This window comes from Ostrinia nubilalis, chromosome 9 (genome assembly GCF_963855985.1).
Source record: "Ostrinia nubilalis chromosome 9, ilOstNubi1.1, whole genome shotgun sequence".
NCBI classification, from domain to species: Eukaryota; Metazoa; Arthropoda; class Insecta; order Lepidoptera; family Crambidae; genus Ostrinia; species Ostrinia nubilalis.
In genome coordinates this window covers 8109690-8135844 of record NC_087096.1, presented here as the reverse complement: position 1 = coordinate 8135844, position 26155 = coordinate 8109690, and the positions used below count along the sequence as shown (strand labels likewise).

The 26155-nt window shown below is 35.0% G+C and overlaps 2 protein-coding genes across 3 annotated transcripts in view; one reads left to right on the top strand and one right to left on the bottom strand.

Annotated features, from left to right (window-relative positions):
• LOC135074553 (kinesin-like protein KIF19) overlaps positions 1–1920 on the top strand; it is a 39828-nt gene extending 37908 nt beyond the window's left edge. The window contains exon 13 of the mRNA XM_063968876.1: positions 510–1920. Coding sequence (XP_063824946.1) covers positions 510–600 — 91 coding nt within the window. The 3' untranslated portion in view covers positions 601–1920. The remainder of the gene's footprint in view (positions 1–509) is intronic.
• Positions 1921–2010: 90 nt separating this feature from the next.
• LOC135074557 (pH-sensitive chloride channel 2-like) lies at positions 2011–25875 on the bottom strand. 2 transcript variants are annotated; one of them, XM_063968883.1, is made up of 8 exons: positions 25687–25875; positions 6566–6752; positions 6125–6437; positions 5556–5717; positions 5254–5409; positions 4790–4955; positions 3921–4122; positions 2011–3253 (listed from the first exon to the last, which is right to left on the bottom strand). In XM_063968883.1, the coding sequence occupies exons 1-8, from the start codon at positions 25761–25763 to the stop codon at positions 3008–3010; spliced, it is 1509 nt and encodes a 502-aa protein (XP_063824953.1). In that variant the 5' UTR covers positions 25764–25875; the 3' UTR covers positions 2011–3007. The 2 variants fall into 2 exon arrangements, with proteins under 2 accessions (XP_063824953.1, XP_063824954.1); XM_063968884.1 differs by having other exon boundaries at positions 5562–5717.
• Between the last annotated feature and the right edge of the window lie 280 nt (positions 25876–26155).

Genomic DNA, 26155 nt, shown 5'->3' with positions numbered 1-26155 from the left:
AGTTTCAAAATACAATGTAGTTAGTTTACACACCTAAACAGACTCAAAGCCGTGAGAAGAGGCATACTTCATGAAATAAATTAAGTAAAGGTTCTCTCAAAGACTACCAACCACCACCAACGAGCGTTCAACATTAACCCACACTGTCGAAGTTTGTATATGAAAACGAATAGCGCGAATAAATAAGTAAATGACAGGTAAAGTTAAGGTTGCGTTGCAACCTTTACTTTGATACTGCTTGTGAATGAAAATTTATAATACAAAAGTTTTAAGTGTACTTGTTTAGAATACTTAAATACTCAAGGTCTGTCTACCCACTAAAGACGTTTTAAAAGTCGGTCAAGAATGTATTTGTGATGCATCACCTGTATATTCGCACTTTGCCAAAATCTTTCGAGGAAAAAATCAAATCAAATCAAATCAAATAAAAAGTTATTTTCCTTATTGATAGGCGTACCATTTACGCCTTTTAATTATACCTGTTATTGAATTCTTGTGTATCTATGCAGCCAGGCCAGTGCGGCGACTATGAAGCGGTACTCGAGCGACGACAGCCTCGTCATGGTGGCCCCGCGGCCGGGCGACGCGGCCGCGCCTTGAATCCTTCGACGCATTCGCATCGGAACGCGTCAATAACTATTCGGATATGGTTGACCATGGAAAGCACCTCAGAAAACATTATCTCTATGTTTCTCTCTAATAAACGTGCTGTACCTATGTTGCCAGTGGATAACTTTCAACAGGTTACTAGTCTTGAAAGTTATAAATTAAAGTTTTGTCCTGATCTTTGTAACATCCATCTTTTCCTGAAAAAAGATGAATATTTTTCGCTAAGATGATAGATTTGGAGTGACCATTGTGGAATGAATATAATATGTAGAACTCTTTCAAACCATTAACAGCATAAAACCTACTAACTATAAACTTTTGTTTGCCGAGTGCTCCATTATCGAATGCTTAAAGAAATGCCTAATGCCTAATAACATATTTTTCGAAGATGATATTGCAGATTTTGCAATGTATTTATCATCATTTAATATTAATAACAATTACTGTGGTTTAACTACATAATTAATCGATTACAACAAAGCTACGATGCTACGACATATCGTAGTCTCGTAGCAAGAAATATAACAAGGCCGCAAGGCCGAATATTATTTATATATTATTTTCGATTTTGTGTGAAATTTTCAAAAGACAACCTTAAAATTTGATAAATTGCTGTTTAGAGATATTAAAGAATTCGGTAAAATATAATCGATAGAAAAGTGGATGCCTGCTTCTTCCGCTACAATAAAAGAAGGGTGTTATTTGTATGATGCACTGTCTTAGTTTCAATAATAGTGCAATTAGTTTAGATTGTGATGTAGTAGCGATGGGTGATCTTATAAGTAATCGTTATCGGCTGTATGTTTTATGCGGTCTTAGACGCTACGTTTAACTTAGGTAGATTAACATGACCTTTGTTTCTTATGAAAAAATTCAAATACGACATTACATAAATTATTAAATATGTACCTAACTGTTTTATTCATCCTGTAAAGATTAACCGATACCGATTACTAGCAATAATGCTATAATGACTTTAATATTCTCTATTATTTGTAACGATCACCCATCATTGCTTAGCAGGGAAGTGAATTTAATTGTTTCTTATGAATATCAATAATATACAAAGTTGTTTATTAGTTTTTCTGTGTAATTTTGTTGTGTTCGTTTATGAGTAAATTAAATGTGATCCACTTAAATGTTTTTATCTGACTGAAAAACCTCTTTAAGAAAATATTTAATAATCAAGATCGATCTTGTTATTCTAGGTAAATATATAAGATAAATAAAATCTTTGGGTGCTTAACTGTGTGTTACCAAGTTGTTCTTTATGGTAACAGAGAGTATTTACTTACTGAAACAGCTGAATTATTTGAGGTCTTGGGAATTGTTTCGTTTTTTTAAATTATTTACTAGGTTAGCTACATCCTTGCATCTTCAAATGGCGACAAAAAAGAATAATAAAATAAAATAAATGTTTGTATTAATGAGATTACAGTATTCATGATCTTAAATTACTTAATAAATAACTATAACTATTTTGTTCTACATAAAAATAATCTCATTAGGCATATTAGGGATTTCAAAATCCCGATTTTTTCTACTTATCCGATGCACAACCATGTAAATGCAACGCTGCCATTAAAAAACTCTTCGATGTAAAGTTAAAACTTAAAGTAGGTAATAAAATAAAAATATTTAGGTAAACACCTACTTAACTGAAATTGTATTATGAAACATTTTTAAAGTAATACCTACTGTTTTAAAGAATATCGCCACTATAAAACGTCACTATTTTATCGTCACTAGGTTACCAGTGATTTTCAACAGACATCTACTACTATTTTCCTAACATTTTAATGGACTAGATCTCTCTAGAAACGTTTTTGTGGACATTGAGAAGACTTTGTCATTATAATGACAACTTTTTACCTAGTGCGCAAAAAATAAGGAAAAGAGATTATTGGGTAATCTAAATTAACTATTCTAATCGTAAGATGAACCGAGCTACTGGTTAATGCTAACTACTACAAAGACTATCGACTTTTACCAGGCAAGGCTCGCAATTTCAAACATTGAGGAACTTTATTGTTTACTTTAATACAAAAATACAAATATGGCCACGAAAAGTTTCATAGTTTGATCATACCATTGAAAATTAGGTACTACCTAGATATTCGCTACCTACATGCATAGTTAACGCATGTAGGTAATTATATTAAAGTGATTTTAATGGTCAGGCAAATATATATGAGTAATTGCATGAGTATACCTATTTTTCAATGGTCGACAATACAAAACTGCGGTTCTAAGTTAAAACCAAGACGGTATTGTTTTCCTCGATCATTATTTCAAAGTTAATTCCCAGCAGGTAGTTCAACAGCGGGTCAATTTATATGAGTAACTGACTCCCTATCCGAGTAAGACTTGACGTGGCTGGGTTTTTGTTGTTAATTCGTCATAGGCAGTAGACGAAGGTCCAGTAGATGATGTTGAAGAAAATGAATAGAAGCGGGAAGAGGACTCGGGAGCGTTTGTCAATCCAGGTGGCGATCTCCTGCGGGGTCATGGTGGTCCAGGTGTGGTGCTTGGGCGGCTCGTCCGAGTTGTCGCTGCCGGCGCCCGGCTGCTGCTTGCCACTCGGCACCAGCTCGTCGAAGCTCTGCGTCGTGATCGTCGGCAGGTTCAGGGCCGATGGGAAGCTCTGGGGATATTAAGGGGACATTGTTTAGAATGGAGAAGACAATAAGAGTCGCATTTAAACTATTTTTTTTAAATTGAAATTATCGATTTTCCCAGGGGAACTCGGATTCACTTTGTCAGGTTAAGTATTCAGTCGGAAAGTGCTACGGTTCATAAAGTTTCGACAGTTAACAATATCGCTGGATAGATAAAAAATTGCTATCTAACGGAGTAAACATGTTTACAGGTGACTTTCAAAGGAAAAAATATTACTAACGCACGATTCTTATGAGCATAATTACGCACCGGGCCGTTAAAAAAATTATGCCACAGACATAAAAATTAATAGTTCTGAGTTTGAATACGAACAATGGTAAACCTACAGTGTAACAAGTCAAAATCTACTTACATATTGACATAAGTAACATTGAAGATACCTATTGTCATAGGTAATTAAATGCATCGGGACATTGAACTCAGTTAAACTAAACAGATGTGGGTTATTTTCTCACATGAAATTCTCTAAAGATATAAGTAATCATAATATAATGTAGGTATCTAACATAATAAACAATTGCCTATTTTGTACAATCCAATGAATCTTGGTCTCCGAAAGAATTAACGAGTTTTAATTTTGATATCACTTAAATCACACTCCATGGTAGAAAAAAAATCATAATTCCACTCACGTGTACTGTAAGGTAGTTGTTGTATCCCGGGCCGGCGGGGTCGGAGCTGTGGTCCTGGTTGAGCGAGGAGCAGGAGCGCGACTTGGTGAGCTGTGGTGAAGACTCCTGAAGTTCCTTCTGAAGCTCCTTGCGCGCCAGCCGCGGTGTCAGCGTGCTCTTTAGAATGTACTTGCTGTTCACCTTCTTCAGGTTAACCACTTTCCTGGAATTTCAATTATGAGGTTTATTAATGTCATTTTACAGTAAGACGAAATCAAATCAAGCCTAGTCGTGTATACCTACCTAATATGTATTCTAACGAAATGTGGCATGAATAGAATAAATATAAAGACGACAGAAATACTTAAGACCGTATTCTAGATTAACTTTTATTAAAGGTATGATCAGCCAAGATAGCCCTTCAGCTTGAATTGAGTTTCGAGAATAACGACAGAATGTGCAAAGATCGTTGTACTTGACGAATATAATACTCCAATTAGGCCTAGCATGTGTAGGTAAGACATGTGACGGCGCGGCGCGTGCGCAGCAGTGATTGATCTATTAAGGCTACTTTTGACACACGGAGATAGTCTTAGCAGAGGACCACACCGCACTACTACTTGGTAAACAGTGTCATGTGCCTATACTCTCGTGTTTACTGAAGTATACAAACATTTGTTAATATCGAGCTGATGCATAACGTAAGCAAAGCCGTCTATCATTTTTAATTAAAATTTATGACATTCGTTCATCAAATATCCTGTTTCTACGTAACTTCTAACATTGGTATCTTGAATGTGTAAAAAACATTCTACATCAATACAGATTTTAAATTATTGGGTTTTCTGTTCCAAATAATTTTCAACTGAGAACTGTTTTTTTTTACTTACTTTCTTCGCCAGATGGTATTAACAAAAGCGAATTCCACGAGTGCAGAGAAAATGAATCCAATACATCCCAGGAACCATATCTCACTCGCCTTGATGTATGAAACCTTTGGTAGAGTCTTCGCTTGGGAAGACGCCAAAGTGATGAACGACAACATGGTGCTTGTTCCTGAAATAGATCACAGATTTCAGGTAACTTTGCATTTCAACTATTTTACTCGTCTCGTAGTACTCGTAGTTTAGACTCTGTCACAACCAGGTAGTTCTGGATTTACTGAATTGCCAATGATTTATACGCACAAGTAGGTAGATAGATGCCTTTCGAAATACAGTGTAAGTTAGAAAACCGTAATCCCGGGTTTAAGGAAATTCCTCCACAAACAAAGTGACCTATCTGGGACTCTCCTTGTAAAATAAATATCTTCTTTAATTTCTGTTGGGTTTATAGAATTTATTTAATAACTTACCTAAAGTAATCCTAGGTGCTGAAGCATCTGCTTGCAGCCAGAACGTGACCCACGACATGGCAACTATCATCATAGACGGAATGAAATAATCCATGAGGTAGTAGCCTACTTCTCGGCCTAGTTTGAAGGTGAACTTGAGAGCGCTGTAATTTCCCGCTGTAACATACGAATTATGTAAATTTATGTTCTACAAGAGGCTTGGAATAATGTCACCATTTTATTAAAGGCTTTAAGTTATAGTGACATCAGGAAAGCCCCAATAAAAAAATACAAAACGGCACAAACATAGAAAATGACATTACATCTACCTCCCCCGAGTCGCATATTTACAATATCTCCTCGGACAACGGACTCGTTTGTCCAAAAATCCATTAGGGAATATTCAGTAAGATGCAACTCCGAAGACAATCGGACTGGGTTGTCTCGCTCCCACATCAGCCGTAATATCGATGCATTATATTTCCCTGTAAAAAAAAATAGTATTTACGTTTACATTAAATGGCTTGTTTATTATCTAGCCGCCATTAGTACCTACCTAAAGCCCTGATTAGTTATCGGCTAGGTATTAATAGTGATTTAAAAAAAATGTCTTAAGAAGGTACGTACCTACCTAAGACAATACTTAGCAAAGTTTAGTAATGTCTGACCTTCACGTACATTATTAGACCATTATGGCTATTACAGTTGACGGTACTATCAATAGGGTTGTTAATGTTGTTATTCGACTGTCCCTTAGAATGAATAATAAATTAATGATCATCAAGCTATTTCAGAAAACAGTTGTCGTTATGTTAGAAATGAAACTGCCGTTTTTAGAACAGATCTATACGAATAAAAAATTGTAATAGGTACTGCATTAAGTACTACTCACAGCTTTCTAAATTCATTGAACATGTTTGATCGTCGAACGGAAACTTCTGCAGGTTCATCCAACAATAGAGAACTGCTTGCATCCTTCGGCTGAACAGCACCTCGCCGTCTGGCGCGATGGAGATGAGCACATCCTTGCTGTCGGTGCCCATGAGGCTGGACGACTGCTCGTTGGACATGTACAGGTGCGGCACCCAGATGCGCTGCCGCAAGTCACTCTCGCCGATGATCTTGGATCGCTCGGGCGAATATAGAGTGTAGGCCAACCGTGGATCGGTCCAACGCAATTGCAAAAGAAAGTGCAATTTGAAATTCTGAAAAAGATATGAAACAAGAAAGTTGTTATGAGATCTTTGTAGATGGCAAAGTCAATTAATATTATAATTTACCGATTCCAACTTTGCATGCGCTTTGCAACTTCGATATAAATTGCAAATCTCACCAAATCGTGGGCCTCTGCGGGTTGAATGAAGTACACGTATGCACTGGCGTGGACGTAGACTACGTCCCGGGTCTGGTAGGTGGGCAGCAGCAGTCGGTCGTAGCGGCACTCGTTGGCGAGCCGCGAGAGGAACTCGGACTGAGTGTAGCTGTCACCATTGTCCAAGGACGGACACTCCAGCGCAGACCTTGCGGACAAAAAATGGATAGGTGTAGAAAAAAATCTCCAAGGCAAATAAGATATTGGTTAAGCCAGTGCTCAATAAAAAGCACACTTATGACTTCGCAATTCGTATCGGTGCCAGATTCTATCACGGATATTAAAACAAGACACAACAGACAAATGTAGTACACAGTCGATTAAACTGTTGACACAAACGATGGATATAGGTATTTTATAGGAAACCCACACGTATGACTCAAAAATCTAATATTTTCCGGTTGCAAATCTGTAAAAACTTGCTTTACCTTATGAGACAAACATTGCATATTAGGGCTTGGCATAAAGGAATATTAATTCTGGGTGCCACATACACGGGTCCTTTAAGTTTTTATGGGTCTTATAAGTTTTATTTAATAAATTAAGAACTGTGCTTAAAGTTACTCTTGCGAATATTGTCTGTTTTATTATTATTACTCAGACAAGAGGAAAATGCATTTTCCCGCATATTAATTATTTTTCGTTGTAATAAAGTCCTTAGATAAGAATTACAATTCATCAAACACTACATATTAATTGTAATGGATATTTTCCACCTAGCTCTATTTTCACTAGCTTATGATAAATTGTGATTGGGTGCGTATCAAAGATGAATCAGAAGTTATTTAAAGTGGTGAATGACGTGCACCTAATCGACTTAAATGAGATTAGCATTATTTTATTACCTAATAGATATCATAGTAAACGGCAGGCATGTTTGTTTAATATACTATGTATACATACTAGCCCTATTTGGAGCAAGTGAAGTAACCTTTGCACACCGTAAAAAAACAACACCAGGTGTATGCGATTATTAGGTTAAAATATGGATCCATACGTGTGTCGCAAGGTCGGCGGTGCTGCTAACGACAACAATGCTAATATTTGCCTGATAACATTATGAACCAATTCGCTGAGATACCAAAGATTTACTCTTAGATTAACTGCTAAGCCGTCAACTATGTGCACGTTCAACAGACCTACACAAAAGTAAGTTTGCATTTAGAAAATTCTCTGCTAGATAAAGCTCATTGGAGGGAAGTAAAATATTTATCCCGTTTCGTTTCAACCTTAGCCTGCTTAAATAAGTCCAAGTACCTACACCTATACTTGCATGTAGATTTCGGATTAAAGCCTGATAATCTGAGGTGCCTGAAAATTGTGATCAGTATTCAAAACTGCTAATAACTTTGTAAGATTCGTAACACAATTAAAGTATAACGTGTTAATCAACGAAACAAAAGTAGGTACTAAGTATTTGAGTTAGTATTAATATAAAACCGTTAGTAAGTACACATCAAAACAAAAATTTGGTATTATTAAAGGCGCTGAAAAGAATTTCCATTTTTTTTTCAAATATTGATTTTTTTTAGGTACCTTTTTGGTAGCATTATTAAATAACACTGAAACATTTTTTGTTATGTCTAACCATTATACACTGTCTAAAAGCTCATTGTTTAATTAATAATACAGTTACCTACTTGACTAATGTTCTATTGTGGTTAGTTGCCCATGTTAATAGCTGTAATCATTTGAATCACCAAGAAAATTAACCAATATAAAATTTACTACGTTGAAAGTCATGTGACACTTGGCAAAAATAAATATATAAATATATGCGCCAGTCAAACAATACACCAATTATTGTCATGGTCTTGAATTATGAACTATCTTTGTACACGCGGTAGAGGCCGCTTCTCAAACAACGGATTTTATTACCCAGGTGGTAGGTACAAATCATATTCTCTAAGTGCCCAAGTACCAAATTAAAAATACGGACGTTGTCATTATAAGTTGTGAGGTTCCTTATTTGTTATTTCTTTTTTAGAATTTGTTAGCAAATTAACTTAAGAGTATTTCACTCATATTATAAGAAAAAAAAACTCATATTATAGGGATCTTAAATAGAGTCCAATTATTAATATTTATATTAGGTACACTGATCGCTCTCGTTGTCTCTTTAGCTATGACTCAATTTAAAAAATATTTAATTTAACATTTGGGTGTTACTGTAATACATCTCTACGAGTAACTACATGAATAACGTTTTCTGACTCAACGATTAAACGAGTACGGGTAGATTTAGATGGTACAACTAAGTTATATCAGTCTTCAGTATTTGATTTAATTAAAACTGTGAAAAAACTTTATGAAAATGTGCATGTATATTGTTATTACGAAATGAATAATATAAAATGAAAAAAGTAAATCCTCCTGTATTTTGTTTACCAGATGGTTGGTAGCAAAGCATTTTATTATTATTTTACTAATGGACATGGCGCACAATTTTTGCTGAAGATGCCAAAAAAAACTACAAAAAATTAGAATGAATACTGTATTTTTACTTTTTTGATATCTTTAAAAATGACTGAAATATTCAAGCTCAAAGTGCGCTCTTCTGCTCGGAGCGATTTTCCGCGCGGATTTTGAAAATGTGACGTAGTAACATGAAAAGCTGCATGTAAGATATTATCTGTGTACAATGGTTAGAATGGTTAGTAGGGGAGCCGAAGCGGGGATTTCGGGACTTACTAAAGAGTGGCAGACTAACATACGAGGAAATACTTTGTACCTGGTTGATTACATTTAAGTATGAATTTTTGATATAAAACGGCATTAGTTCTTATGTCTCTCACCCAAAAAATACCTCAATTAAGTCCAAATTTGAGACCGCAGCCAAACTTTGAGTGACGATGGAAACTAGCCTAGGCTAGTTTAGTTTAGTTCCAACATCTAGATGGAGGACACATGAAATTGAACTTCTGCTTCTTCATTGATAAAGACTTATCATTTACCATACCTTATCATTTTGTATTCCATTTTCAAGTCACTTTTTTTTCGCTTACTGTTTAAACAAAACGTGGGATTTTTTTAAATCTCAGGTCTTTTGATGTGCGTTCAAAAGACCTGAGATTTAAAAAAATCCCACGTTTTGTTTAAACCATATATTATAAGAATAATATTTAAAAAAAACCCTCCTTCTGTTAGGCAATAAACTAAATGTATCCAATTTCACTCCAACTTACTGTCAACTCAACGACGCGCTTTAAAATCAAAGATTGACTTTGAATTATGCCTTATTTTACAATACACATTGAAAACAATATGACTTGCTTGAGCTTTTTCGACTTTTTTACAAAAATAACAAATAGGCATGAAGAGATTACAAAATTTCTGCAGCGACTGACAGTTCACTTGATTTACTTTGACAGGTGACAATAAAGCCATATACATTTGCCATATGAAAGACACACTTTTCCAATATTTTTGTTTGCCATGAGATTCTGGTACACCTATTTACCTATCATTTAATGAAAAGATAAACTAAACTTTTTCAGCACAACGAAAATCTGCTTTGGCGCGTAGCAATGCAACGTGACAACTGCAGTTCGGACTTCTAATTATCATCGTACCATCGTACATTGAATAAAATATTTTTCTTTTTATCATCAAGCTTAGCAGTCTAATAAGTTACTATGACACTCGAGTTAATCCACATTCAGCACCATAGCCTCCCCTTCTACAAGGCCCTCTACAAATGTCAAAGCGTCACTTAACCCTTTTAGCACCAGTTCTTTTGTTTTTGAGAAGATGTACCCAAATTTTTATATCAATTTAATTATAGTCCAGTCGTTTGGTACAAATTAACGTGGTTACCTGGAAAGTGTTCCGAGAGTTTTGAAAATTGGTGATTAAAATAGATTTCGCTATGCTCTCTGTTAGTCTGTTAGTTAAGTGTGATTGCCGCGCTCGTTGCGAAATTGGAAAAATGCTGCCTTAGAGAAGATTTTTGATAGTTACATTCTTTCCTATTTCGTCGTTACAGCCAAATGACGTTCACTGCTGGACAAAGGCGAGAGGCCTTTGGGTTTTCCATAGGTTTTTCATAATGAACAGTCCTGCGCTGCCCGCATTCAGGTTCTTCCCGCGACCTTTACCAGATCGTCGGTCCACCTAGTAGGAGGCCTGCCCACGCTACGTCTTCCAGCCCGTGGTTGCCACTCAAGAAATTTTCTGCCCCAATGGCCATCGTCTCTACGAGCTATGTGTCCCGCCCACTGCCACTTGATTTTAGCAATTCTGCATGCTATGTCGGTCACTTTGGTTCTCCTGCAGATCTCCTCATTTCTGATTCGATCACGCAGGGAAACCCCGAGCATAGCCCGCTCCATCACCCTTTGGGTGACCTTGAGCCTTCTTATGAGGCGTTACGTTTCAGAACCTTAAACTTTCCTATTTATTTCACGACTAGCTTTTGCCTGCGGCTTCACCCGCGTGAAATTTAGTGTCACAGATCGGCATAAATTATAGCCTATATGTTAATCTGGGTTACAAACAAAACAATAATATTGTACAGTTTCAACAAAATCCGTTGAGTACTTTTTGCGTGAAAGAGGAACAAACCTGAGACACAGGAATCTTCCTAGTTCAGGTATCAACCCACCAACATTCTTACTTTTTGTTTTTCCTGATTGCTTGTTATCATAATATTATCTGTTATGTTGGTGAGAAATAAACATTACTTTACTTTATTTTAAACTTCCAGACATCCAAACTTTCGCATTTATAATATTAGTAGGATACAATTATGTAATGTAGAAACAAACAAGACAAAAAAAAATGTATACTTCAGCAACGCGAATTTTTTTATACTTCAGCATATTTAGGACACCCGGCAGCATGTCCTGCCATGACCAAAGAAAAAAGAACTCGCAATTTAGCAGGTACATTAATTTGACTGTTTCACAACTCTAAATCTATTTAACTTCCATTACATGAAATTTATCACATTTATCAAAGCTTCTTAGCTTGTCTATGTCCCAAAAATTATAAAATGAAAAAGTAGTTGTCAAAAACCTTTTTAAGGCGGATTTTTTTCAATAAGGCGGGCGCGCGCGTGGCTATAAACGAGGTCATAAAATTCGGAAAGAACATAGCGAAATCTATTTATTCACCAATTTTCAAAAATTCCGGAAAACTTTCCAAATAAAATTAACAAATAACTGGACAATTTACTCGTTATTGAGCACAGAGACACAAACTTGGTTATTTTTCCAGAAAAATTATATTTAAGTGCATAAATGTAAAAATGGCTTCATAGTGCACAAAATTGGCAATAGGTGGCATAATAATGGTTACTTTTTTAGCGCCTAGTTTGAAATGTGATTGAACGATGACAACTAACAACAGTTGTCAGTTAGGTAAAATTTTATTTTAGTTGGAAAAAGACAAAAAGTGGTCAATGGGTTAACGCGCGGGGGCTGCAAAATCATGTTGTGACGTCACGCGCGAATATTGGAAATTTTTGAAAATTTTAAAAAGTCCGTAAACTTCTCGAGGCTCTATCTTCGGTAATACTGGATGGATTGAGGTGAAATAAAAACTAGTGTAATGTGTGTGATCTAAACTTTAAATTAAGTCATAATTTAACTTAATATTACAACTTATGCGTGTTGTCCATTACTTTACATCTTTTATGGCGATGATTAATCAGCCAAAGTGGTAAGTATAAACACCACCGAGTAATACTAGGAATGTATATCTGTATGTTTAGTAAACCCAATATGCGTATTATTTAAATAGTGATACAAAGATTAATCTCTTAATGTTTACTCCTGCAGTGAGCTAGTCGGTCGAGCTAGAACTGTTGTTTAAAATCTCAAAGCATTAATCCTAAAACCTAGCTAACAGCATTCCTGAACATTTGTTATACTCAGGTACTCTGTTCAATCTTATTATGAGTCAGAAATAAATTGTGAAAACTATTTACACCTTCTAAGGTGCTTTTAGCATTAAGTCCACCTTTTGTATCATTTTTGTGCAATAAAGTTTTTTTTATAATTAAGGAGTTGTACATAACATAATCAACATCACAACTTTCATAGTAAGTAGGTAGGTAGCTAGAGTTCGGTAATCCCTTATTATGTTTCTTAATCTGACACATTATTTGGTAATGTTTACATTTTAATTAATACTGCTTTACTGTTATCATTTCTGTTTAGGGAGGGAAAGTTATTAGTACTTGTACTTACCTACTTTGTCACAAGTAATCTATTCGTTAGTCAGATGCGATATTTAGGTAGGACGAAATTCGCGTAAAGAAATGAATCATTTTATGACTGTTATTTATTTACGTAGAGCGATCGTTGTTTGAGTTTTATACGTCGTTAATATAATAAAGTAATCCATCTTCGTATGTTTGTAGAGACAACTTTGATAACGCCGCGCGTCGATGCTGCAAAAGCGTCATAAAACATGATGTCGGTCGTTATCAGCGCGCGTTTTCGTGAAGAAACGAACTCTTCAGGCTTAATTTTCAGAAGTTTCTGCTTCATTATTGAAAAAAAAATATGCTAGATGAAAAATAATCGGAAATGACAATCTACTCTTTCTCAAGCAACTTTTGATGCTTGATCTGTAGGTTCATATCCAAGAGGATATAAGACCCAAATCAAATAAAGAGTATTACTTACTTAAAATAAAGTTTGTGTAGGTATTTCAGGCATAGGTACAATGCCATTTCAATATGACTGCACCATCGATTGGATGTTTGGTTTTAAAGATGTCGCATCGCGCATCGACGTCAATGAAATTATTTTAATATTGGTTTTTTATTAACCACAATAATTTAGAATCATAAGTAATAATTGTAAACTTTTGAGTAATGACTAATAGGGATAAATACATTTAGTTAAATACAGTAATGAATAATAAATTAAATAGTGCCATTTGGAGGCGTTCTAGTAGGTACGAGATGGGTTAGCTCGGCTGGAAGAAACTTTAAGCTTTGTACCGTAAGATCGTCAAACCTTTATTTGTCTTTTTTAGAATCATAATAAGCATTCTAACTAATAAAATACCTACTGAAAATAAATTCATAATTTTTACCCGACTTCATACGGTGACAACTTCAACTTGGACACGTAATATTAGCTAAAAATTTATTTTTTATAACATTGAGTTTATAAGTACCATGCTCATCATACCTAATATGGGACATAGTTGTGTAGATAATTACAATCAAAACACGTTCATATTTCCTACGTATTCGATAATTAATGGCAATATGTGGAGTAAACAAGTATGTCGCCTAGCCGTTGCACTGGTCACGTCCGATTAGTCACGAAAACCTCTGTTAATGAGGAATAATGTCGCAAATCTCACAGAGTACATAATTAGGTGTTAATTGCTGGCCACGACTTCCCATATTTTACCTGTGTGAAGTTTATTCATCAAACTACAATATCCTGCACTCAATAAATACACGCATGACGTAGGTACTACGGATTTATAATTTTTTCATTCTATACGAAATCGGTAATGCAATTAATATACTTGTCTTAATCATAATTCATTCAAAATAAACATATTGCAGACATTTCATTATCAGAATAGATAATAAACAATAAATGACTATATTTAATTGTAGCAGATAAAGATTAGGCTAAATATAGCACTACAGGGCATACCGTAATTAATATTTCTGTTAAATAAATATTTTAGGTAACTGACGTCATAAACGAATATTTTTAAGGCACAAATTATCTGAGGCTGGGTTGCACCATCTTACTATAACTTTAACAAACGGGACTATTCCCACCTCTCGTTCTCACCGCTGCAACTCCTGTGTAGCCAGGATCTACAGCTTGACCGCCAATAAAAACCCAACCAGTGAAGGTCAAGTTTCACCCGGGGGAAAGTTAAACTGTCCAATGACAGTTTCCTATGTTTGATTAATTAGATCCGCAACGAAATCAGACATAGGAAAAGTTCGAATTTAAGGTTCGACTTCCCTCCATTGCAAAGCGGATCACAGGTGACAAACAAAGGTTTAGTAACCTTTAAGAAAAGATAAACACCACGGACAATCCTATCTCATGAGGCACCTGCCAATAATGTTTTTCATAAAATAGCTTAAAAGCACGGAAATTTTTCTTTTTAACTTTAAAAATCTGTCAAGCCCCATACAAAAAGCACCGTTTATCATTATAGTTACGGTTAAAGTTAGGTAGTGCAACTCAGCCTAATTACTATGCACTCAGTGTTTAATATTTACAGCTATCTTGTATTACCTATATTAGTTGTTAGGCCAAATGAATTCACATGATCGAAATATTATTCTCTTAGTATGTCCCGTCAAACATTTTAGATATAATCCTTAGATGTTTTTAAATGCGCCTCTACATCTGACCACTGCTAAGCAACTGCCTCTCAAATGTTAATTTATCTTTTGCAGCCAGGCTGCCGATCTACTACTTACTATCTACCTACCCTTTATATTGTTAATGATATTTATTTTTAGAATGATGACATACCAATTCCACGAAGAAGTCAATACCTCATTAATACATAATCTAAATAAGTTATTTATTACGTTTATTGTTCTGGCTTTTTGGACATTAAAATTAATAGGATAAGAATTAATGATAAGAGAATTTATTGATGCCAGTTAAACTGTAATAATTGCACGCAAATAATAATTTCGTACGTCATCACATTACGCCATAAGATTAAGCAACTTGCTTCGAGAAAATGCATTCATTCAGCTCACAAACAAGGTTGTGATTTAAAGGAAATTCAATTTGGAAACACTTAGTCGTATAAATTACGAGTAGTGCGCATAACAATTGGTCTTGATGAAGTACTAGTAAGGTCAGGCGGCTGGCAGCGAGGCGGCTCAGCGCATTCATCTGCATCAGAATAGCGAATCGCACCGCATTACTCACTAGGTTACTCGCTTTGTGTGTGATAGAACACCTGCGGCTCGTGCTGCGTGTAAGTTACCCACTTATGATGACTTTTTCGCAGTCTTTGGAATTTTGCACTGATAACATCATGTAGAGTCAAGAAGACACGTCCGCTCTATTAAAATACAATATCTTGTTAGAAGTAGTTCAAATATTAAATTCGTGTTTTGTGCGATTGAAAGAAAATTTTAGCGTTATTTGTTTGTAGAGCTTACAGAAGGAAATTCGGACTAAGTAACTAACCATTCGGAAAATTGATGTAGTTTGGTGACCCAAAAAGGTCGTGCAGAATCAGTCTATTTGTTAACATCTAAATATATATAACTCAAAGGTGATTGACTGACTGACTGACTGACATAGTAATCTATCAACGCACAGCCCAAACCACTAGACGTATCGGGCTGAAATTTGGCATGCAGGTAGATGTTATGACGTAGGTATCCGCTAAGAAAGGATTTTACGAAACTCCACCCCTAAGGGGGTAAAACGGGATCCACGCGTACGAAGTCGCGGAATTAAACGTTACTGATTAAATACGCAAAAATCATATTGTCTAACAAAATATACTCCTGACTATAGTTTAAAGCTATAAGTTAATTCGTACATAATTTTATTTCAGTTACATACAACCATCTAATTGAGTGAAACGTTAAAGATGACTATGTATTTTAATGTATGCTAAATACGTAAGTAGGTAGTTACGAGGAAACGATCACTCGTTTTCCAGTAATGTTCACAGTATCACGTTTTGTGAAAGGTTTACCTGTCTAATTTTCATAAAGAAACGACCAAGTTAATTAGACTTTGGAAAAAAAATGTGATTGTTAATTTTCGATCGCGGCTCTCTGCCGTAATTGGCGATGGTCGGTACCTTGAACCTGGCGAGGGCACGCGGCGTCATGTGACCAGCGGTCGACGGCGACCGTCAATCCTCTACTATTGTCGAAATTTCCTGTGTCGAGCTTGAGAGTTACATCATTGTATGTGTGTATAGACCCCCTTCTGGGGACTTTGGTATTTTTGAAGCGGCTATTGAGGATGCTCTTAATAAAACTTGTAACAGCAACAAAAAGGTCTTAGTTTGTGGAGATTTTAACGTCAATTTACTAGATAGCTCATCATCATATTCTGTAAGACTACTTTCCCTTTTTAAGTCATTTAATTTGTTTAGTCAATTTAAGGAACCAACTAGAATTACGGAAACCACAGCTACTTGTCTAGATAATATTTTCTCTAGCTGTGTCCCTGACAATAAAGCTGTCATACACAATCTTACGTCAGATCACTGTGGTATTAAAGTAGAATTTATTTGTAATAATTTGAATAATAAAAGTAATAAAAATGCCGTATGTAGACCTGTAACCATTAGTCGTCTAGAACGTTTTAAAAATAATCTTGAAAATAAATTGCATTTAGTCCCGTATGTGCAGGGAGGAGACCCAGATGCTCTTTACAATAACCTTTTCGAATGTATTAAAACCGAACATGACAAAGTTTTTACGGTAAAGCCATTAAAACCAAATACCAAATGTAAGTTTAGTGACTGGGCTACTAAGGGAATATACAAAAGTCGAAATACGTTATATGAACTTTATGGCATGAAAAAGTATAATAATAGTGTATCTTTTCTTGAGCATGTAAAAAAGTATTCAAAATTTTTTAAGAAAGTTTGCTTCATGGCTAAGTCTTTTTATATTCGGGACAAGATAGGGAACGCCAGTAATAAAATAAAAGAAACTTGGAATGTTATCAACCGAGAGACTGGTAAACTAAAACCAAGAGATAATGACTTTTCTCTCAAAGTTCACGATAATTTGATATCTGCAGATAAAGATGTAGCGGAAGCTTTTGACAAATTTTTTGGTAATATAGCTTCAGCAACAACTGCCAACTTAAAGTCATCTCCCTCCGAGGCTGAAGAAATATTGAAAACCCACGTGACACCCTGTGACTCGCACTTCTCTTTTAAACATATTACTCCATTAGATATCACTAAAACTTTTAATCTTTTAAATGTAAAGAGTACAACTGATATCTGGGGCATCTCTGTCAAGATAGTCAAACACATTATTGATATAATTTCCCCACAGTTAGCGATAATATTCAATAATTGCATAGAGAAGGGCATCTTCCCCGACCTCATGAAGCATAGTAGACTAATGCCATTATTTAAGTCTGGTAGCAAAACCGACCCTGGCAATTATAGACCCATTTCTATCTTGCCCGCTCTAAGCAAGATTTTTGAAAAAATCATACAGGAGCAACTTATGATTCACTTTGGCTCTAATAAACTATTTCATAGTGAACAATATGGTTTTACCAAGGGTCGTTCCACCACCGATGCCGGGGTTGCACTACTTAAACATATCTTCGAGGCTTGGGAGAATTCTCAAAATGCACTAGGGGTCTTCTGTGATCTCTCAAAAGCTTTTGACTGCGTAGAACATCAAACGCTAATTCGCAAACTGCACTATTATGGGGTGAAGGACTCGGCTTTGGATTTAATACAATCCTATTTAAACTTTAGAGTTCAAAAAGTTGACATAAATGGTGTTTTGTCTTCTGGGTCACCTGTGAAAATGGGAGTTCCGCAGGGGTCCATTCTGGGTCCATTCTTGTTTCTTATATACATTAATGATCTACCATATTTTGTTAAGGACTCTTGCGAAATCGTGTTATTTGCTGATGACACATCTTTGATTTTTAATATTGATAGAAGTAAAAATAACTTTGACGATGTAAATAATGCACTAACAAGAGTTTTAAGTTGGTTCACTACAAATAATTTACAACTCAATGCAAATAAAACAAAATGTATAAAATTCTCTTTGCCTAACGTAAAAACAGTTAGTACCCAAATAGAACTTAATAATAATGCAATCGATCTGGTAGACTCTACTGTATTTCTGGGAATTACCCTGGATTCAAAACTCCAGTGGGGCCCCCATATAGAAACTCTGGCGGGAAAGCTCAGCTCAGCGGCTTTTGCAATAAAAAGGATACGGGCATTAACCGATGTTTCAACAGCTCGCTTAGTCTACTTTAGCTACTTTCATAGCCTAATGTCATATGGAATCATGCTATGGGGCAAAGCTGCAGATTTTGAAACAATATTTATTTTGCAAAAACGTGCGATAAGATACTTGTATAAAATGAAAGCAAGAGCGTCCCTTAGAGAATTGTTTAAAGAAATTGGCATTCTCACGGCCGCTTCACAATACATCTTAAACTGTATTCTATTTATTCAACAAAATATTAACGAATTCAAAAAGAAAAGTGATATTCACCAAATTAACACTAGAAATAAAAATAAATTGGCTATACCCGCTTTTAGACTTAATAAAGTGTTTGCCACTTTTATGGGACAAGGTATCCATTTTTATAACAAAGTCCCTGATAAATATAAAGAGCTACCGTATAATAAATTTAAAGGTATAGTTAAAGATCACATGCTTAAAAAAGCCTATTATACAACTCGAGATTTTCTTAATGATAAGTCATCCTGGGAGTTGGATTATGGTCCTCTCATGCTCGCACTAAAAAGAATTAAAATGAAAAGTAATATTGTATAAACTAATAATAATTTCTCAAATGTTATAGTGTCATGCTTCTCAATCTGGACTGTTACTTAGCTTTATTATTAGTTTTTTTTTTAAAGAGATAACTTGGCATTGTCATTCTCACTAAAATGTCTCTGGGGTGGTGGCGTAGTGAGGCGGGTCGTTACATTCCCTCTAATATGGTCGAGTGAAGCGATGGCTGGTTCACTCGTCATGTCTGTGAACAGGCGCTGCTTTCGGGGACTGGTCAATCCAAGTTATTCAAATTTATGTATGCGAGTCATTTCTACTAGTACCTTAATATGTAAGTCTAGATATTAGCACGTCACTACCTTGTTTAATATACCACGCAATCTTGTATACCCATTCTTATGATACACCATACAAGAATGCATGGTAAATTCAGTGAACTGCTCCTGAATCGAATGTACCTACTACTACTATTTCTATTTATTTATATAAACCGGCAGACAGTGGTGACTGAGTTTGTTGCGGCGCTTCTTCTCAGCACTTGCCAAATGTTGGTCTCGAAGCGCTGGTAGGGTAAAAAGATTATGAGACATGTAGAGGCTCCTTAAGAGCATATGACGATTTGTAAGAACTATTTATTAGTCTAAACAAATAAAGAAATTTTGACTTTTTTTTTGACATTGCCAACTGGTTTTCTTCATTCATACAGCAATCCAATAACACTTACATTCTTCACATGATATGACGCTATTTGCATTTAAATCATCGCGTCGTAATAATAATAAGGACTATATTACTTGAGCAGTCATACTGTATCCACCTGCTACCGTACTCGAAGATACTACAATCATATCGTCGTTGCACAAAAGAGAGTAAAATAATATTCTGTTAAGCACGGCCAACGATCCACAGTCTATTGCATTCTATTTTTAACTGAACTGATGTACTTACTTAAGTAAGCCGTGTAAAATAAATGCTTGGTTAAGTGATTCTCTGGACAAACAAATAGTTGCCGTTATGTCTTAGATAAAGGGCATAATACGTAATGCACAGCTTGTTTTATGTAAATACATGAAATTGCTTGCAACGAAAGGTTAAAATAGTGTCATGTAATGGGCCTTCTCGTTAAATTGCTTAGGTTGTGTAAGGTTAGGCATTGTAATAGCGTTTAATCATACGTGTTGTACAAGAGTCAGAGCTAAAACGCATATGCTCTGATTTATTATGATGATTTATTACACATGGCCATATTGAAATTCCTACCTTTTGAACAAATTCTATTGACTCACATAGGGAAATTATTAAATAATTGAGACCGACTCAACGATGACTAAGGCACAGGTCCTTCCTATCTAGGCTTTTTTGTAAATATTATAGATAGAAAACTGAACCAATACAAAAAATATGTTCACGCACACAATTATTTATACTGTGCGGGAAATGAACCCTCGGCCTCTGGCATTGTAACTCAGTCCGGTACGCGACCACTTACAACAAATGGCCGATCTGCCAGCCTATTAGGATGCGCGCCACGATATAATCTTACCGACGATTTATAACGATGAAATACCCGGATAAGATTACCTAGTAGTTATATCGTTACGCGCATCCTAGCCTAGGCTACCTCTATAAAAACTGGAGAAGGGGTTTGGGGGTTCTCTCGAAGCCGGAAAGGCTCGCCCGTGAACGATAGCTTCTAGCCTGAGGCGGAGCTGTGGACGAATGTCTAAGCTAGGACAATAGCTCCGATTCATTGGGCTCCTGTGGACACCGTCAGGTTAGTGGGCAGGCACCGCCTTTAGGGCGCAGGCGGGGAGAGTCCTACATAACCCACTGACCGTCCTCATCTATTTATTACTAGCTTTCCTCCCGCGGCTTCCCCCGCGTGGAATTTTGCGATTTTTTTATATAATCTATGATACTCAGCAATAATGTGGCTTTCTATTGGTGAAATAATTTTTAAAATCGGTTCAGTAGATCCCGAGATTACCCCTTACAATTTAACAAATATACAAACACACAAACTTTACCTCTTTATGTTAGTATAGATAGATTTATTTAAAACTTTAATGCCAAATAAATTTTAACATAAGGCGAACTTAATGCATTAAGCATTCTCAACCAGTAATGCGCAAAGCAAAAAACAAAGGATGTAAAGTATATTTATACAAAGTCGTATCGCATGACGAATTAATAAAAGATTCTTTTGAAGCATGCCGTCGTTAACGTAATAGTTATTAAATAATTGTACCTATCAGGCATTTTGGCCAATTACTTACCTGTTCAAAAACAAAAAAACCACAGTTTGCAGATGTAGGTATATGTATCAGTTCCGAATATCAAATGGCCAAAGTTCAAAAAATTTACTAAGTACAAAAAGGAGTCACAGTCAAAATAACAAAATTACAAAGGTCAACATCGGCAGGTATAAATCAAAGAACACACAGATCATAAGATCATTAAAATCTGTTAGCTGTGGAACTTAATATCCCTAATAAAAAAAAAACAAAAAAAAACGTGTAGGTTTTTCTTAAACTCTTCTAATAAGACCTATCTAAGATAAAATATTAAAGGATTTGTCCACTAGATGCAGTCTGCGGTCAGGTCAAGTAAGTAAATGTATAATGTCTTTGACCTGACCATACTGCATCCCGTGTGGCAAATTCTAAAGCTTTAAATTCTTTAAAATATGATGTAAAAAAGAAATTTAAGTAGGCCTACCTAATTGTCAAATGTCCTTTTGAATACCAAAAAATACTGAAAAGTTACGATCGTGCATTCTTACAAATCAAGTGTTCACTTGCCGTCGTACAAACGACGCGCCCACGTTTTGGCGGTAAAAAATGTTGAGGAAAGGTCGGAATGCTTCCTCGCCATGCGCCGTTGGTCATGTGAAACAGGATCAACACGAGTCACTGATAGTAATTTAGTTTAGTATAGGTACAGTACCTACTTAGAAGAATTTGGTCGCCAATCGAATCCACCAAATTGGAAAGTTCATATTTGTTATTAACTTTGGACTTAAGCATACACACATAATTGTGAAAAATAAATACTTCTTCTTAAGCTTTAATGATGGGAAATATAGGCAATGATCTACCCCTATTTCTCATAGGATAAATTACAATAGAGATCTCTGCATTTACTCTTATTAATTTGATGTATTTAATGGATGATAGAAAGTAATTAAGAACTTTAATATTATAATTATTATTTCAATCAGCTCGTAGTCATACGAGTAGGTAACCAAAGGGTATGATTACGTACTTACTAAAGTACAAATCAGAAAAATATAATTACCAATAATGAAGTATTAATCATCGTAAAACCACTTGTTTACAATAATGAAACATGTTGTAGACGCATCGTCTATCGAATTTATACCTCTAACTATTGTTTGTTGACCATATTGCAGGTTCTAAAGTTTTTCTTTATGGGCTGTGTTAAACACGGAGGCAATGAAGTGGTTTTTTGGTGGTTCTAATCATACTCTAATAAGTTTTATATGTCATCTAGCTGTAGGCGATAGAAACGTCACTCAGGACTGTGGTGCTGGACTTAAGTGCACACACATAGTAACTACACAATAAATATTACTATACCGATGTATTCAATTTGTGGATAGAAACATTATTTTTTATTAACTTGTGTTTTTAGTTTAGAAATTATTTACTTATTGCGACAAGAGATGATAAAAAAGTCAGTAAGTAGTTTATCGTATATTATAAAAATGTTATTCATACCGTGACCACATTATTAGAAATAGGTAGGTACATACCTACTTACAGTCCTATCTTTGAAATGGCATGTCCGATTTTAAAGGTAGGATCTACGTCATGAAAAAATGACGTCAAAATAATCTTACAATCGTTATCTGCCTCCCTACTTAAAACTTATTTTTAGGTAGCATTTTTATATGAGAAAGATTAATATTATCTCTGTACCAAAATAGACTAAGTGGGATTAATTTAACATGAATAAAATATTCGCATTCTTTCTACAATTCTATAAATTAATTTACTTTATTATCCCATACCTACCTACTTATAAAAGCTGATCGGTCAATGTATAACTATAGAGAAGTTAATAGTATTATGGGCACTCTACCAAAAAGCTATATGTATGTATAGTATCTTGAAATGAATTAAAAACAAAGGTAAAAAATTTAATCACTACGAATTTAACAAAAAGCATGGCAATGGAAATTAACCTTTTGTTACAGGATTGTAAAAAGTATATAAAAGACATACAAAAGTTAAATGTTGTTTAGTTTTACTTCTTTTTTGTTAAGTTATTCGCTCCACTTTTTAGAAATAATATTACCGGTTAAGAGTTATGTAACACTAGTAATACACGGAAACGACAAACACGATCTTAAACAAAATATGTAGATACGCTATAACTCAAAGCACATGCTTATACTTGTACATAATAGTATAATATATTATGTAGGTTTAATTTAGTACATTTAATTACATTAATAAATTGTAATTATGTACTAAACAAGCAATACAATTTTCTATAGACAATTTTTTAATAAGTTGAAAATATCGAATGTGGGAAAACGTGTAAGTGGAAGAACTGGAAAAGACTAAATTGAGTAAGTAATTAAACGTATTATACGTAAACGCACATGGTCCCTGAAATAAGAATTAGAAGCTTTTATTTGTAGTGTGAGATTACAATTGAATTTCCCTAATTTTAAAAATAAATACACAATTAATGATTGAACTCGATATGAGTTTTAAACTAATCATTATTGAATGTATTGTAATTTAAGAGTTAAAAACATTGTCTAATTAATTATATTCTGAAAAAAAAAATGTTTACACTAAAGTCTTTCAGCGCCATATTAATCGACGAACTTTCACATCAAGTAATTTTAATATGGGCTGGTTAGCTTTTAGAAAGCTTATGGTATTTTGGCGCTTCATATCTACTGAATACTAATGTACCTAAATAAACTAGAACTTTTGATATACCCAAGTCTGTACACCTTGTATGTTACATCAGTTACAATGCAATGCTGCGAATGCGTAATCCAATAGAAACTTAGTTTTTATAGGTCTTATTACCCTTACTAACTTATACATATAATCTAGGCAGCCTCTACATTTTACACACGAAGATGTCGAACTGATAGCAGAAATTAACAAATACTTAATTATTGCAGAAATTAGTTCCAGATAAAGTGGGTAATAATTTCTGAACATGAAAGACTGATTGTCGAGAGAGTTGCTAGTTTGGTTATTGTGTACAAGATAATACGTCATGCTCATGACTTTAAGGACAAAAAATGGTTTAGTACTTAACAATTTATCATTTCTTTTGTCCACGAGGAAAAATTGTGTTCTACCATGCACTTATTTCTTTATTTTTATATAAAAACTTTATTGCACACAAAAATGGAGTACAAAAGTCGAACTTAATCTTAAGTCAATTTTGATGTTAAAATTAATTTGCCACGATGGGAATCTAAAATAATGAAGTTGATGTGTATTTTTAACGTGAATTTTAACTACGAGCAACTGACCTACACAAGGACCTATCTAATAGAGTTATGAAAAAAAAAATTATAGGTAGGTAGGTACAGTTAGTTACTCTAACATTGCGAACTTAGGTACCTGTACCTAAGTATCTAGTAAAGCGGACATTGATCGGATAACGAAATACTTAGAGCTACAGTTCCTGCAGATATCTAATATAGAAAGTATTTATGTGACATATAGGTAATAGGTAGCTCAATTTCATATGTAAGTAGAACAGTAAGTAAAACTTTTAATTATTGCACTTGGTTCAGAATCGTTCTGTGATTTTTGTGCGGTTTTGCCACGCTCTAAGTAGATACCTGGGTAGGAGTCTGTCAATTTAGTTTTGCTAAGTAAACACAAAGACTAAGGTGCACTAGGTAGAGGCCCTGATATTAGACAATATTATGTACCTACTATGATGGAGCTACTTTTAAAATATAGCGATCCGATCAATTAACCGCCGAACCACAATCGTCCTATCAAAATTCCAGTAGTAAGGGTATAGGAGGTAGTTACCTAATGTAGGTACACACCTACATAGAGATGCTCTCTTTCAGGCATAGTTCTGGTACGGTAGTACCAGTAAGTAGGTATACTTAAGTATTTAAGAAAAGAAGTTATATGTACCTTGGTTTGGTGACAAGGCTCAATTTACGAATTAAAATGATAATGACATTATCAAACATTGCGCATTGACTGGTGCTATATCGCAAGCACATAGGCACGTCTTACTGCCTATTGTTTGACATTGTGGAGCATTAGGATCGTGTAAGCAAGCACACACATCATTAATAGGTTCCTATTTCCTACTGGATCTACGATGCAACCTATTTCAGATTTTGTGGTTTACTTATTAAATACCTAAGTTTAAGAATAACGGTTTTAAAAATTAGATTATTAAAGTTACTTACATTGTAGTGTTTATTAGAGTAAAATGCTAGTAATATTAAAATTCTACGTTCTACCTAGTTTGGAACTTCTATGTAGACATCTAATAAAATAGTGCACGTTTAACGTGTTACTATAATAGTTATTTACTACTACAAAAACAGCGATAGAAGTTAATTTACATTTAAATTGATAGCGCAAACGTATTGTAATTTATAAATACTTACGGTTGTGTCTTTTGTCCTTCCACATTCTTGCAGATTATAACAATAAAATGAGTAATTAAAAATGTTCTTAAATTCATGATGAACTATATAACATCGAGTGCAGATGTCACTTGCACGGGATGAGACCGGTCCGCTGCGCGAGATCGTTCCACTACAACTGCGTGCGCAAGAGCGTCTATGGCTGCTCCGAGGAAAACGGATAAGGCTGCGCGGGCGCTGGATTTACCTACGGCTGGGAGCTTTTGCATACACCTAATGCAAATCTGCACGCGATAAATTTTACATTACGTAGAATGTGCGTCACGACAAACACAGTAAGTTGGTGACTCCAGAAAAAGGATAGGGTTTTAGATTTAGATACAATCCTGCCTCTCGCTGAATATCACACCGTTTACTAAGGAACTACATTCGTTTAGTAAACATTATTCGCATAATATTTTTGCTATGTGATAGTGAAAATGGTTTGATT

What these genes read in the sequence shown, in the direction of transcription:
- LOC135074557 (XM_063968883.1), bottom strand. Translation starts at nt 25,763, where the DNA reads ATGAATTTAAGAACATTTTTAATTACTCATTTTATTGTTATAATCTGC. An exon ending in GAAGGACAAAAGACACAACC is followed by an intron (nt 6,753 to 25,686) that starts GTAAGTATTTAT and finishes TTTGTCCGCAAG; the next exon opens with GTCTGCGCTGGAGTGTCCGT. An exon ending in AATACCATCTGGCGAAGAAA is followed by an intron (nt 4,123 to 4,789) that starts GTAAGTAAAAAA and finishes TTGAAATTCCAG; the next exon opens with GAAAGTGGTTAACCTGAAGA.